Genomic DNA, 16,956 nt, shown 5'->3' with positions numbered 1-16,956 from the left:
CTCTGCAGATATATGTCCTTGTTCCCCACATTCAAAACACCTTCCCGCTTTGAAATATTCGTCTTTCTCTTCTTCTGTCAGTCAAGGTCGTGTATCTTTCTGTTGTCTGCTTCTGTTATGACTTGTTGAAGGTTCATCTGATGGATAAGTCAAGTTACCCGAATGCATTGCAAAGCCTTGCTTAGCATGTCCCATCAACTGTTGTATGGACTCAAATTTCTGTAACAAGCAGTAGTCTCGTATCTCTTTGGACAATTCACAGCAGAATCGCTCGATTTGCTGCTTGAAACTGATCTTCTTAAAGAATGAAGCAGGTAGAAAAACATCCCAGAATCTCGCACAATAAGTTCCCAAAGTTTCTGCCTTGACTATCCGAATATGATTCCAATCAGTAATCACATCTCGTTCGTATTCTTGAGTGAGCCACAAAGAAATAAAGAGTCTTTTGAACGTCAGCCACTTTGTCGCTGCTTCTTTTCTTAACACGAGAGTGGACCACCATGTCCGTGCATCGCCTTTCAAAAATGATGTTGCCCGTCTAATCATGGAGTGCTCTGTATAGCGGCCTCCAAAAAATGCTATGTCAAATTGTTGAATAAAGGCTAAAGCCTTAAGAGCATCTTGAAACTCTGAAAAGGTTTCAAACTTTACTGCACATCCGCCCTCTTTGAATTCTTTGGTCTTTTTGCCCTTAGTCTTCGAGAAAATCATATTGACCGCTCGAAAAAAACGCTTCCTTTTTAAATAAAACGTATGGTCATCGGAGTCCGAACTCTCAAAAGAGGATGAATCCTCATCAAAACTGTCAGAAAAGTGTCGGGATCCGCTTTTCTTTGCCTTCTTCGTGTTCTTTCCCAATCTCTAGTTCTTTCGTCGTTTCTTGCCCTTTCTATCCTCATCACTCGAGTAAGAAGAGGATGAGCTATCCAAGCTGTCAGAAGAAGATGAGAACGAATTGGACAATCCTTCGAAGCATACATGCTTCTTCTGTTTTCTTGCATTCGCAAAAGAGGATTTTCGGACCAAATAACTAGGGTAGTCAGTTCCCTTGTAGCGTTTCTTCTATTCCTTCTTCTTTGCTCCCAAAAGTTGGTTGACTCGTCTTTCGACAACGTCCTCAAGTTCATCTTCAATAGACATCCGTGGGACAGGAGGTTTCTTGAGGGCTTACTTTATTGGGGAATCAATGGCTTTCTACCAATAGGAATGCACCTCATCCATCGGGTGTCGGGTCAAAAGTCTAGCAACTGAAGCATCTGCTTTGCACAATCATCAACCTGTTGTTGATGCTGCATTTCCATCGACTGTTACTATGTAGGCCGTGGAGGCTCGTACTCTTGTTCTGACTGTCCCTTCGAATTTTCCGTACTCTCACCCTATCCGGAATTGTCGGGTGGGTTCGTCTGATTCTTGCGGGATTTGTTGTTTGAATCCATGTCTGTCGAGGTAAGAGGATCGGATTTCCCAGTAGAGGAGAAATCGGTTGAGCTCCGATACCAATGTCACAGACTTGGGCACCCCAAGTCGAGAATCTGACACGAAACACGGGAGAATTACTTAAAATACTTCACAACTTTAAAATTTGAGTCGACACGGCCCAACGTAGTTCCGTGCCTAGAGCTATTGGCCCAAAAAACTTGCATCTCTTTCGGTATTTATTTTTATATTAATGCTTGAGAAAAGTACAACACACGCAGTACCTCTGCTGTCAAACTCTACGTCCAGATGCTCTTCTTTCCTACTTGTCAGACATATGCCGAGTTTCTTGGAGTTAAGCCTCTTGGTTTCAGTCCATGTTTTCTTTCCTAAGGTACTTAATATATCTCTCAGGTCTCGCATATGCAATGAATGCATAACTTGAAATTACAATACTAACCTGTACCATAGTTCTGATTGGCCCGATTTGTGGGGACAACATGTTCCACAGAAGTTTCCACGTTACTTGTACCAGCTTCATGGTCATTAACGCCTTGGGTTCGAGCACGCTTTGGAGCCATTTTTTGTACTACACTTAGGTTATACACTTACAACTTTAAACTGCAGAGTGAGGACCCAAGGGCTTATTTTTTCTTAAAAGCGATGCCCCAAAAGCAGTAAACTCAAAAGCAAATTGTCCCAAAAGCATCTGATCTCAAAAACTACCAAAAAGCAATCAATGCAATTTGCTGAAATCCGTACAGCAACCACGTCAGCATGTCAACGCACAATGCGAAGATCTGTACTGCTGCCACATGGCACCTTTTCAACGCGAATTGTGGATCTGCCGTAGAGCCTGCCACGTCATATGTCCGTACAGTTGTCCATGTCACATATCCGTACAGTTGTCCACGTAGTCTTGCCACGTCATGAATTTGTAACAGTAGTATTGATTGCTAAAAGGCAAGCCTTGTTGCAAAGGTTATGCTGAGCAAACAGGAATTGATCATGAAGAACTTTTGCTCCCACTAGTCGTTGATTACAGTTCATTACATTCGTGCATTGACACTTGTTTTTGGATAGAATGAACATCAATCAGACATTAAAACCACTTTCTTCAATGGTGACTTGTGTAACTGGCTTGGACACTCCAAGCGAGAAATCAATAGCAACACACGAAAAGAAACTTCATAATCACTGAACTTTAATAGAAAAGCAAGAGAGAGTCGACACGGCCCGGCGGAGTCCCGTGCTCAGAGGTATTGGCCCCAAAGACTGACGCCCCTTTCGGTATTTCTTTTAATAATAATCTTTGAGAAAAGTACAAAACTACAGTCACATCACACGACATCACAAGACAATTCACAGAAAAATTCATTTCAAATCTCAAACCATGACTATCAGCAACGTATTCAATAATCGCATCTAGATCTAGTCCGAACCTCATTGATGCCCGATTAACTAATCGTTATTGCGATCATGTCTATAGAGATTTATTAGACCGAAATGCTGCAGTCCTTTCGTCTTTCAGTTCCTGCACTCAAACAAGTCAAGTGATGAGTACAAATCAATCATGTTCAATTTCGGGAATTCCATTTTATAAAGTCATACAGCAAAATACTAGTCAGCCCATTAGTATCCTTGAAACCCAAAGGGGACATCAGTGACCTTATTCCAAAATCGAGATAATCTGATGACAAAGGAGCGGAGTGACTCCCCTCTTGTGCCAACCCGCTGCACCAGATTCACCCTTGTTGAGTCCGGGGTCTATTGGAGTAGACTATGCTAAACTAAAAGCTTCAAGGTAAAGTTTCAAAATTTGAGGAGTATCTGCTAGGTCCTCCTCCTCCATCCACTTCGCATCTAATGGCGAATAGTTCTTAAATTTAACCAAGAGCCGCCGAATCACTTTACCTTTCATTTTTCTTTCTTTGTGTGCCAAAATCTGTTCAAGAACGAGTATCTCCTTGCTCTCTTCCACTTCGGGTTGCTCATCGGGCTCCCCATCAACTAGCACATCACCTTTAAAAGGTTTCAAGAGACTCAAATGGAATGCATTGTGAATCTTCCAAGTATCAGGCAGCTTGAGTCTAAGGAGACGTCATTTATCTTTTCTTTAACCTGGAAAGGTCCATAATACCTCATGCTCATCTTTGGAAAAAGCTGCTCCTTTCCTTTTCGTTTTCTTAAGGCGTGCCTTCTCAAAACGTAAGAGCACCCAATCATCTTCCTTTAATTTCAAATCTCGTCGATATCGATCTGTTGCCTTCGTACGTCGTTCTTGAGATTTCGCTAAAGCCTCCAGGACCTTGGCAAAAGCAGCATCCAAGTCCTTCATGTATTGGTCGACTTCAAAAATCTTGTCTTTAGTGCTGAGAAAGGGTGGAACCTTTGGAGCACCTTAAAATATCTCAAATGACGCCTTCCTCGTCGAAGAGTGAACCGTGTTGTTGTACGCAAATTCCACCAAAGGCAAAAAAAGATCCCATTGAGTCTTCTCATCAGAGATGTAAGACTTCAATAAATCCAGAACAACTGAAGCAATCTCAGATTGCACATCTGTCTGCGAGTGGAATGATGACGAGAACTGCAACCGTGTGCCAATGTTCCCCCAAATAGCCCTCCAAAACAACGTCATGAATCGGGGATCTCTGTCGGAGGCTATTGTGTCAAGCATGCCATGTATCGAAATATCTATGCAATGAAAAGTCTCGCTAAATGGTCCCACTTGACTGTATTGTTCACTGGAATGAAGTGAGCTTGCTTGCTAAATCTGTCAATGACAATTCAAATGCCATCGGGTCCACTCTGTGTCTTCGGGAGATCAAAAATGAAATCCATTGCAATACTTTCCCAGGGGCGAGTGGGAATGGGTAACGGCTGTAGTAATCCTTGTGCCCTATGCCTGTCAAACTTGATCTTCTTCCATACGAAACAACTGCGAACAAAGTCGTCCACATCCTTCTTGAGTCTCGTCTAAGGAAATAACACTCCACATCTTTCAAGGTGGTATCAATGCCACGGTGACCCGTACAAGGTAGACAATGACACTCAGTCAAAACCTTTTTCCTCAACAAGTGTGACACACAACATCATTTTCTTCATCAAGTAGCCATCCCGTATGGAATATCCTGCTCCTACCTCCCCATTCTGTATCCAAGTGAATACATCGGAAAAATCCAGATCAATGGCATACTGATCAACCATATCCTCGAAGCTTCTATGATGAATCGCGGAAATAGCCAAGACTACGGGCTTCCGAGACAATGCATCTACCACCAACTTTTTCTGTCCCTACACATGGACAATCTGGAAGTGAAACTGTGACAAGATGTTAGCCCACCGCATCTGCTTTTCGGAAAGCTACTTCTGTGACAAGAAGTAGCATAAACTCTAACGATCAATAAAGACCGTGAAATTGGCTCCGAATCGGTAATGTCACCACTGAGTAAGAGCATGGATGACTGCCAATAGCTCTTTCTCATATATCTGTGCTATCAATTCAGGTCTTGAAAATAATGTACCACTTCACTGGAGCTTATTTCCTCAGAAGAAGAGTGGACCACCATGTTCGAGCATTCCCTTTTAGAAAAAGATGCAGCCCTCCTGATCTTGAAGTGCTCTGAGTAATGCCCTCTAGAGAAGGCTATGTCACACTGTTGGATGAAGCCCAAAGCCTCAGAGCATCTCGGAATCCAAAAAAGGATTCAAATTAAAACGATTGTCCACCTTCTTTAAATTCCTTTGTCTTCTTACTCTTGTCTTCGAGGAAGTCATATTGGTTGGCTCTATAGAAGTGCTTCTTCTTCGCATAAAACATGTGGTCTTCGGAGTTCGAACTGTAAGAGGATGAGTCCTCCATAGAGCTATCAAAAACTCGTCGGAATCTTAGTTTCTTTGCCTTTTTCTTGCTCTTTCCAAAGCTTTGCTTTCTGCTTCGCGTTTTGCCTTTTCTGTCCTCCTCACTCAAGTTGGAAGAACTAGAAGAACATTCAGAAGAAGAGGAAGAAGAACTAGGAAGTCCTTCAAAACGCACACGCTTCTTTTGCTTTCTTGACAACTTGTATGAGGAAGTGTATGTAATGCAACCTCATGGTTTTGTCAAGAAAAAACAGGAAAAGAAAGTGTGCACATGTAATAAAGCATTGTATGGTTTAAAGCAATCTTCTCATGCAAATGGATAATCATTTGACTAAACGTGGCTTTCGAAATAGTGACTAGTCCAATTGAGAGCACTTTGTATGCAAAGCGTGCGGATGATGTATATCTTATCGTTGTTGAGTACATGGATGATTTACTGCTCACTGGTCCAAAATGAGACACATATTGTTGAACTTAAGGCTAATTTGAATGCCACATTTGAGACATCAAATTTGAGGCTTTTGTATCATTATTTGGGCATGCAGTGTGATGAGGGTATTGTATTATGTTAGATAAAGTGTGTGAAAACTTTGCTAAACGGATTTGGACTTGATTGCAAACCCATTGCCACTCCTACATTTGAACTTTGAAGTTAGGTCTACATGATGCTGGAGATCCTACAGCCGTTACCCTATACGAGACAGTAGTTGGTTGCCTCATTTATGTATGCATTACAAGGCAGATAGTCAGTTTGCAGTCTCACAAGGAGCAGATTTATGCATAGCCCAAGGTCTAAGCATTAACAGACGGTTAAGAGGATCTTTCACTACTTGAGTGGCACTATACATCTTGGGTTGTTTTATCCCAAGGAAGGATTCTTGGCAACTTTCACAACTATGGTTGAGTGTGTGTGACTCAAACGCCTTATGGCTGATTTGGGAGTTGGGAAGGAGTTTGGGACTCTCATCTACTCTGATAGTTATTGGCAATTGCCAGGAACCCCATCTTTCATGCTCGCACAAAAGACATTTTGGTGCATTATCACTATGTCAAGGAGAGAGTCTCAGCTAGAGAGATTATGTGCCAACGCAAAACAAAGCTTGCGGATCTGTTCACAAAGGCATTGCCTCGTGAGAGCTTCGAAGCTTTTCGCAAAGGATTGGACTTGTTTCCCTTTGTGGATTGATCATGTCCATAGGGCATGGCACTTCCCTATACTCTTATGTGCCGGCTCTCGTCCACCACATCACTCCCGAGGGGATTTGTTACCATGTAAATGGTAGTGATGTGTGTGCACACGCTTAGGATAGCCAAAGCACTTTTCTCCCTCACTAGGAGGTTTTTTTCGCCTCTGTTTTGTAAATATCCCATCACTCTAGGGGCTATCTTATATTGTATTTGCACACCAAGTAATACATTCTCCATTGTGTGCCTTGATTTTCCTCTCCTTTAAGCTATGTGCGCATTCCTCTACAACCCTAACTACAACAGATGGTCACTAGACAGATATAGATTGGTCCACCCGCCTCTAACCATGAAGATGTTATACCATTGTGATCCTTTTTTTAAAATACAGAGCAGCGCATCACATACCTCCATGGATAAGCTAAAGCAGCTAACTACCAAGGTGTTCACCTTAGAGAATGCCTTGTGGGCTCGAGCCTCAAGCCTACACGGCAAATCGCTTATCAAGATCCCGGCCCCACCACCAGGTCCAAAACGGGAAGGATGCACTATATGCTAGATACCAAGAAAATTTAGGGGAATCTTGCAACTATTTTTAAGTGACAAGAATGAGAGCATCATCCCTCCACCATCCCTGTGCTCTATTACTGCACCCACTAACCCATTTAGGATGGGCATAGCCTTATTACTCGAGTATGCTTGCACTCTAAAAGCATACTAGGTATACAATGGATGGGCAGGCATATCTGGCACACAATTCTCAGCTTTGTACAAATCATTTTTTATCCAATAAGACAGTGGCATGCACACCTTGTATCTTGATTTATCTCTTAGGCCAATTTGAACTCAGTACAAGATGTTGCAAAATCTGTCAGGTGTAAATTGTGTGCGAAAGCACAAAATAGAGATGGAATCAGAAAGAAGAAGGACCAGAAAGATAAATGTGTAGTCTCAAAGGATTCTTCGGTGTTTTTAGGACAAGTACTTCTCCCTTTCTCACAACTTGATGATGGAGCAGCCTTGGAAAGAAAATCAAGTAGAGATGAACACAATCTCACTGCATGGGATTATACAGAGAATTTACCATCAAGGGAGACATGAGGGATTCAGCTAGCAGACCTGCCCGCCTATCGCAACTCCAACACGCTCATAGACTCCAAGGGAAAATTTAGGTAATGAAAAGGCTCATCACCATCTCTCAATCCCAACAGCATTGAGGGTAGCTCTCTCTCTGCAACCAATGTACTCCATGTTGCACCCAAGAGCATGCAGTACATGATACATCATATATGATGCATGGAAACCAGTATGGATCGACAGCATGACACAGGAACTCCCATTTTTTTAATTTTCGTTTTCATCCATGAAGCACAGAGTCATGGATATTTGGCGCATTTATATTTCATGTACGCCAAATCGACCTTCTATAGATGTAAATATATATAGCCTTTCTCTCTTTCTCAGCTTTAGGTTTCCACAACTTTTGAATTGTACATTTTCACCATTGCCTTCTCTAATTCAATAGGTAGTATTTATTGCAAGTTTACAAATTTCACTTTGCAATGTCATATAAGGTCTTTTCACGATTGTTATAAAACACATTTTTCTGTTACCTTAAAAACAGCTGAATTTTGACTTTTCTTATTAGCAACAACAATTAAGGCTAGCAGATAAAGATTACTTCATAAAAAATCAAAAGTTTCAACATTAATAATTTGGCAAACAGAACAAAGTTTGAATTCAAGAAAGAGAGTGATGACCCTTTAACATGAGGATAGAAGAGAGCTCTCAACATTGGAGCCATACCCAAGCTCGCTCAAAGCCAGGGCTACAGCACAGAAATTTGGAATCCCACTCCTCAACACCTGGATGAACAAATAAGTAAACATTTTTGCTGGTCCATAGTGCATTTCTTGTGCACAACTCATTAAAGTAATAAAACACAATGGTGGAGATTTTCTTGACACAGTGATGTACGATTTTACAATGGATTGGTATTCATTCATGATGTCTATATGTAAATTTCCTTTTAGGTAGCAGAAAATCTCCCTGATCTGCTGAGTATTTTCTAATAGAAGCCAAGCTAAATAAACTGTCAGTAAATGGGCCTAACAGAATTGCTCAAGGACAGAGAGGAGTATTTTGATAGTTACACTGCTCCCTATTTTTCAAAGATGTCAAGACAAATATGTGATACAGAAACTATCAGGGCATCGAGAGCCTGTAATAGAAATACCATTGGCATGCAGCTGCCAAGAAATAGACCAAGTCGTGTGTAAGCTATCTCCTGCACAAACGATGCCTTGGATCCTCAATTAGGCTTTGTTTTGCCTCAGACTTGGATGCACATTCATTTGTGGAAGGCACATGCATTCAAAGCACTGAGACCAGCTCAAGGTATCCCGCTTCCCTCCAAAGTAGCAGATGCAGATGGCAACCTCTACTCCACCCCAAAGAGACTCACCCGAGGCACCTTGCACGCCCCCAGCCAAGGGAGAGGCACCCTTGCATCTGCTGAGGTAGACTGACTTCATGCTATGTTAGTCATCTACAAGATTTTTGGCACCCGACCTAGCAGCGGAGAGATTTGAGATGCCCGGCAAGCCATCTTCTAGTAAAGATGAGTCTTAAGACTCCCAACATGGTAGCCAGAGTGATCAAGATGAACCCTCCCATAGTAGCTCATGGACATGGGTACCATAGTTTCATATGCACCACCTGGGAGGCCCAAGGACTACAGCTCTGTCACAGCCAGAGCAGCAAACGCAAGGGCTGGTGTTTCGTACCACCAAGCCCACACCAAGCGGGTGTGTGGGTAGAGTTGCCAAGGGCCTAGAATTCAAGTGTGGTGATCACACAAGATGTCTCACAAATGAGACCTCAGTCCTATTTATAGTACTTCTTAACCGCCTTTCTTGACCTCCCTTCAACTAAGGAGAGTTCATACGCACGGTTGGTTCACACTGGCCGGACATATTGCAAGCGCCCATCTTGATGTCTGGGTAAGTAACAATTTCCCCCTTATTTTTTATTGTTGTCCTGAGCAATATCCCTGGTTTCACGACTCTTCAACAAACGTACTCGTTCCCAAGTAGCGCTTGACTCGGGTCGATGCTTCCACTTGACCAAATACTCAGGGTAAGAAGCCTTTCGAGACTGCTTGACCCTTTAATCCAGAACCAATTTGGTCTCAAGTGGAATATAACCAGTGGTATCCTCCAAACTTGGGACTTTCTCCATAAGAATCACTCGTTCATCCTATCCCAACCGCTCCTTTAAGCAGCTAATGTGGAAACATGATGGACAGTAATGTCGGAGGGTAGAGGAGACATCACTAATCGCTTGATAATTGGAACGGTCCACAATATCGCGAAGAGCATTGACCAATACGGATCGTTTCAAGATCATTCGGTACCTTAATGTACATCCACATGCCCTCCTAGAGATTACAAGGTTGATGATGTTGGTTAGCATAAACGGTGGCTCGATCTTGGGCAGTCTTTATGCTCACCTTAGCGCCGAGCATTTCCTATATGTTGTGCAAGAGATCAGCACGGATTGCCTCCCTCTTAACCCCCTTGATTCCAGTAGCAATCGATGGTTTCGGCTCATAACCATTCATAAGCATGAGCGGGCTATAGCCTGTAGCTGAGTGCTTAGTACTTTCATAAGCAAATTCAATCTGTGGAAGATAATGTTCCCAATCAGATTGACAGCGAGAGACATATGCACATAGCATATCCTCCATGGTTTGATTAGTGTATGCGGTCTGTCCATCGGTTTTTGGATGATCCAAGGACGACATAGCCAAGCGAATCTCCATTTTAAAAAAAATAATTTGCCAGAAATTGCCAGTGAACTTAGGATCATGGTCACTAACAATCTCCTCGGGCAAACCCTACAACTTATATAAGTGCTCCACAGCGAGCTGAGCTAAGTCATGGTACTTTACGATGATGCAAGTAGGAAGTGAGTCGCTCAACAACGACCCAGATGGCATTAAGACCACGATTGGTCCGGACTCCGGGGGAATCCAACTACAAAATTCATAAAGATGCTAGTCCATTTCTTATCAAGAATCTGTAGAGGATGTAGTAGTCTAGCACGCTGTTGACGTTCAGCTTTATTAAACTGACACTGTGCGCATTCTCGCACATACTTCTCAGCAAAAGCTTGCATGGGCGACTAATAGAAGTACGGTCTTACTAAGGGCAAAGTATGGTGTATGCCAGGGTGTTCCGCGCTTGAAGCGTCGTGACTCGAACAAAATCTTCTTACAGATATCCTGATCGACGGGCACACACACTTTGCCTTGCTTAAGAAGCAAACCTACCATGAACAGAATACTTTTCTGCTACCTTTCTCTCCATGGCAAGCCGAAGGGCGCCCAGACCACCATTGCTTTCCGGGTTACGTAATCCCTCTTGGACTCATCGCCAAATCTCACCAGTGAAGATCTGTCTAGCAACACCCCTTGTGGGAGAGAAATCCGTCAAGATTTCACTACGAAAGAACATTCACCTCAAAGATTCTACTAAGGGCATCGGCCACCGCATTGGTAGCACCCTTTATGGTAGCGTATCTCATAATCGACCTCTTGCATGAGCTCCGCCCACCGTGCCTTGCAGCCTCCAAGGTCAAGCTGATCACAAAGATATTTCCATCAATGTGTGGTCAATCCATGCCACAAAGCAGGCACCATAGAGGTAATGACGCCGAATTTTCAATGCATAGCTTGCGATGCTCAAATGCGATAGGTAGGCTATCTTGATAGAGAACAACACCCATGGCATAATCGTGGGCATCCGTTTTCACCACAAAGGGTTTGGTCAAATCCACTATCTACAACATTGGTGCAGATGTAAGAAGTTGCTTCAATGTTTGAAAACATTGATCGAGCCCATCGCTCCCGTGATAGATGGACTAACACTATGCTTTTTGTTGTTAATACCCTTTAGCAAACACGATAAGGGGTTCAGCAATCTTGGCATAGTCTTCGATGAATTTCCTGAAAAATCCGGTGAAACCTAGGAAAGATTTCACTTGCCGCAAGTTTTGTAAAGCAAGCCACTTTATAACCAATCATACCTTTGTGGGATCAATTTAAGGGGTTCAGCAATCTTGGCATAGTCTTCAATGAATTTCCTGAAAAATCCGGTGAGACCTAGGAAAGATTTCACTTGCCGCAAGTTTTGTAAAGCAAGCCACTTTAGAACCAATCATACCTTTGCGGGATCAATGCAGAAGCCATCAACCAATTTGACATGGCCGAGATACAAAAACTCCGTGCAGGTAACGCACTTGGATTGCTTTGCATATAACTTCTCTTGTCGTAAAATTTGCACGACGAGAGGAAGGTGTTTCACATGCTCTTGAAGAACACAACAATCCACTTTCCCATACACAGATGAAAGAGGCCATTCGTCATCTATTAGTTGCCGGAGTGTTGACCAATCCAAAAGGTAAGACCAAAAATTGGTAATCTCCATGCCGTGTACAAAACGCGTTGTGCACGATATCATGCGAGTGTAGTAGCCTGAACAAAGATTGATCTTGATGAAATATTGCACACTCCAGGGTCAATCCAACAGGTCGTCTATCCAAAGTAACATATAGCGGCTAGCAAGATAAGCTTAGAATAGCCTCGCCATCTTGTCATCCTCGCTCAAGCAATAACCACAAGGTTACCGATACCCAAATTAGCTAACGGGTAAAAGCATTATCATAGGAGCAAGAACCGCATCCACAAAACAATGGAAACCCGCTAATGGAAACATGCCAACTACGGTAGTCACGGAGGACAGGAATTCCTCAACTACAGAATAGTGCTAAAATCGGGGTGCCAACAAAGCACAACCTTAGTTCATCAATTTGAGTCTCGATGCTCTGCCAAACAGACCACCTAAGGGTGATCGCGAGGCGCATGTCAAGCTCAAAATGACATACCATATGAGAAGAAATTGAATTATGAGTAAAGCCATTGGCAAGTAATACCCACTACGTTTGGCCATGCGGACTGAACATGGTATTAATTAATACGACCAGTCGGGCATCTACGTGTATTAAATAATATGAAAAATCTTTGAATCAAAAGAAAAAGTACCTGGGGTATGAGAACACCATGGAGGTAGACATTGTTGTAGAAACATACTCTTCCCTTATGCTTGAGACAATCCTTGTGCGTTGAGGAAGTGGCCGATGTGTTTGGGACACCTTCCGTTATTGTTTTGGTGATTAATTGCGGCGGCTGCAGTTGCAAAGCTTATAGTCTTTGGCAAAGTGGTGACATAGCGAGGAGGAATGTTGTTGCCCCTTGGAGTTTTTTGCAAAGGTGTCTTGTAAAAAAGTCCATATGATTGCGCAATACCGAGCGGGTATGTAATTGCAATCCAAATATATATATTATCTGCAAGAGAGCTTGCAGATCCGCCAAAGCCATTGACACAAAAAAAAATCACCATAGAGTGATCGAAAATGTGTCCAAGTCAGCACTTGAGTGGGTATCACAACCCACCACGCATATGCCTAAAAAGGCTGTCCATAAAGGAAAACAAGAGAGTATAACCGGCATGTACACAGTAGAGGGCGGTACTATATCAATTACCTGTTAACTTTACACACAGCAGTGAGAAGAAAAGAGAGCACAAAGGCGTCCAATGACTAGAATGTCACTGCACACGTGGATCGACACCCTGTAGGCCCCAAAGACTGGCGTCCCTTTCAGTATTTCTTTATTCAATTAAGAACAGACGATCCGGACACGTACATCAAAGTCTCACAAAGATGTCCAAACATGGCGAGGGCTGAAATTGCAGGTTTCTGACCCAATTTCGGCAACATGACGACGCCAAAACCCTTGTAGGTCAAAAGCACATGTCTAGGACGGATTCCCTCGCAATTTAAGAGCTTTCTGGTGATCTATAACAAAATTTCAGCGTGCTGTAATTCCCGGTTTTTCCACTGTCAGGTGTCCAAAACCCTGTACACGCATCCCAAGGCTCCCATGGTGCTAATTTGCAGTCTAGGTGCAAAACCCTACACATGCAGAAAAACACAGCACGCTGTAATTCTCTGTTTTGGATCATTTTTAGTGGAGCGAACACGTCTACGCGTGTCCAAAGGGCTCCGACATGCAATGGGACAGTCCCCCACTGATTTGGACGAGTTTTCACGCGAGAAAACTCTCCAAATTCGCAATCTTTGCGATGGAACTGTGTGTACCTGAGAAGGATTAGCAATTAGCTAATCCGGTTCTTGTTCAAAAGGCTCTTGCCTTGGCAAACGTGCATAAAAACCCCTAAACTGTACAGTCAATTGAGAAGCCCAACTACTGGGGCATTACCATATGTGCAAAGGGGAGAGAGGGATGCACGAGAGCAAATCATCACGCTACATGAGACAAAGGAGAAGGCAAGCTTTCCATTAAAGCTATGAACCTGTACCCACTACTCTCACACACTCTGTAAATGCACTTATGATCAAAAATCAGCCTCCACGCTCATTTGCGCGCCCCCTCTTGCTGAGGTGTCCTGCATGTTGATCTTTAATTGCCTAGCGTCCAATTTGCCCCTTTGGTTGAATTCCCCTAGTTCTCACCTACTTATAAAGTTGTGACTTGCCGAGTGGCCCAAATTCCATTTGGGGCACACAAGCTTCTATACTCATCAGATTAATTGCTAATTGGCCCGACCAGTCCCAGACTGTGACCGACCGACCTAGACTCCCGATGTGAGAAACCCGTTCGGCCGCAGCCGTTTCACACTGGTCATTCAATGTCCACTTGCACCTTTTCAAGGGTTCCGGGAAAACAAATAAAAATAAAATAAATAAAAATATGTAGTACATATTTAAAGAGGGCAACAGGAAAAATACACCTTCTGAAGACAGATAGAGCTGCATGGGCACAGAGAGAAAGAAAGAAAGATTTTTAACGTCTATTATGAGACAAATCAAAGTACATGAGGTGGATATCCTCTATGTATCCATTAAGGATAAAAGGTACAAAGGTAAAATGCAGTGTACTCTGTAATGGCTCGGGGAGGAGGGAAGTGATACAAGGGGAAGCTCTAAATCTAGGGGAAAGATGCATTCCTATATGTTGGGGTAAATACAAGCATGAAAAAAGTTATCATATCTCTAGCTCCATCTAGTCCCATAATCAGGATGCAAGACATAATGCACGGGTGGGTAGGGTGTGAACAATCCGTGTAAGATGACTGCCGGATCTGCAAAAGCTCGGGTGCGTCTCTCCTCCAGAGATCTGTAGTAGTGCTCCCGAATCTCCTGAATCTCTCTCCGATGTAGTCGAGGTGCCCTATGTCCATGGGTACGTGGGCGTCTGCGAGCTCAAACCTCCTTGGCCTACTGTAGAGTCACCCATGTCTGAGTGGTCGGGGGTGGTACTATTGTGGCCCTCTGGAAAAAAGTTGTGAGCCGTGTCTGGCGCTAGCGGTCTCTCATAGCTGATGATGTCTAAAGGAGGGAGTCCCGATGCTGCTGTGCCTCCAGGAGGAAGCGTCCCAACTGTCGCTGGTCTCTAGACTCAAAGATTTGATGTAGAGTGGGTTGTCCTGCAAACAAGGTCGGTGACTGCCTCTGATCTCCTCATATGCTCTACATCTGCATACATAGTGCCCCTCGCTCTCAATCTTTGTTGTGCAAAGGCGGCATATCCTCTCTGCTCTGGGAAACATGTGCAACTCTCCCTGCCTCAATCTCTAGCTAGTGTGACGATACTCTGAGTTGTCAAATGGAAGCCCGTGCTCTAGGATGAAACCATCTGCTAGAATGGTCAGGAAGTGGTCTCTGTAGTACTCCCTCTTCGTGGGGACAGGCTCTCTGGGTGTGATCCATGTCTCCCTAATATATAGCTGCCAGAGATCCTATGTGAGAACTCTATTCCTCTCATTGTGAGAGAGGCGTGTGTGGGGAGAATCGGGGTCAAATTGAAAAGGGGGCAGGTCCGTGATTTCCAAGCCATGGATGTAAACCATTCTATGACCTGTGTGTGTGTGTGTGTGTGTGTGTGTGTGTGTGTGTGTGTGTGTGAGAGAGAGAGAGAGAGTGTTGTCCACGGGTGAAAGTTTGCGGTGAGCAACGTGATCATACTCTCACTCGTCGGTACCTATTTATAGACAGAATGCTTAACGCCCTTGATGCTTAACCGCCTCAAGAGGAAGCTCGCTAGGAAACTTCCGGGAACTTAATTGGTCTTGATGCTTAACCTCCTCAAGCAGAAGCTTCCCAAGAAACTTCCTGCGGGGAAGCTGAACCGCCCTTGGTGCTTAGCCGCCTCACAGGGAAACTTCTTGCGGGGAAGCTTAATCGCCCTTGGCGCTTAGCCGCCTTAAGGGGAAACGTCTTGTGGGGAATCTTAACCCCCCTTGGTGCTTAGCCCTCTCAAGGAGAAACTTCATGTGGGGAAGCTTAACCGCCCTTGGTGCTTGGCCGCCTCAAGGGGAACTTCCAGGAAATTTCCCGATTATGGCACAAAAAGTATTCGGAAAAATCTCTACCTCCTGTCTTGTATTCTCCATGCTCCAGAATGTGAAGTCCCTCTTACCATGGCATGCACACGAAGGGTAATAGCTCATAAGGACACGCTCACATGAATGGTGGCCGAGAGAAAAGCTAAAACTTGAAAAACGCACCCAGCAGCCATGTGACTATCGCTAGAATCAACCTTCACACATGAGAATCCATGTGCAAATCACAAAAAGGAAAAAAAGACTTACCAAGATAGACTTACACAATCTGTCACAAATTGCTGACGCGTCAAGCCACTGAAGAACGGAGCCAACTTGCAGATCCCAGTCGAGGGGCCTAAACCCTAAAACCAGCAGAAGAAGTTTTACCAACTTGCAAAGTCTTGCCGAGTGGCATATTTTTAAAGAGGAGTTCCCACCAACTTATGGGTACCCGTCCAAAGGGGCCCATGTAACAAACTTGGACACCCCGAGTCAAGATTCTACTGCGACACAGCACATATTCACTTCAAAATAGTTCACACTTCACAATTTAGTCGGCACGGCCCGGCGTAGTTCCATGCCTAGAGATATTGGCCCCAAAGACTGGCGCCCCTTTCGGTATTTCTTTTTGTATTAATCTGTGTTGAAAGTACAAGAGAGTGGGTAGGTGCTCACTCTCACACTCCGCGTCCAGATGCTCTGAGAAGTGAGGACTAGCCCACTTATTTATTGATACAAGGGATGCCCAAAAGCAGTAGTTTAAAAGCTTCTCAAAATAAAGCAATAAGCCCAAAAGCTGCCGAACATTCAACCATGCTTTTTCTGCAAATTTTATACGCACTGCCACATCAGCAACTTCGAAATTTGCACCGCAAAATCAGGACTTCCATACGGCAGTCCGTACAACCTGTTACGTCAGCATGCCGCCGCGTTTTACGGGGGTTGTGTACAGTTTGCCATGTGTTACTGTCCGGGCAGTTTGCTGCCACGTCACCCATTTGTGACATACCCCCTCTTGAAAGCATTG

General features: G+C 43.8%; 1 protein-coding gene across 1 annotated transcript in view; it reads right to left on the bottom strand.

Moving 5' to 3' along the window:
* LOC147440439 (nicotinate phosphoribosyltransferase 2-like) overlaps positions 1–16,956 on the bottom strand; it is a 136,105-nt gene that overhangs the window by 38,836 nt on the left and 80,313 nt on the right. Inside the window, exon 9 of the mRNA XM_086530175.1 lies at positions 8,269–8,327. Within this exon, the coding sequence (XP_086386301.1) occupies positions 8,269–8,327 (59 nt within the window). The remainder of the gene's footprint in view (positions 1–8,268; positions 8,328–16,956) is intronic.

Source organism: Adiantum capillus-veneris, chromosome 15 (genome assembly GCF_014529385.1).
Source record: "Adiantum capillus-veneris isolate H3 chromosome 15, ASM1452938v2, whole genome shotgun sequence".
Classification (NCBI taxonomy): domain Eukaryota; kingdom Viridiplantae; phylum Streptophyta; class Polypodiopsida; order Polypodiales; family Pteridaceae; genus Adiantum; species Adiantum capillus-veneris.
This window is presented reverse-complemented; position numbering and strand designations above follow the sequence as displayed.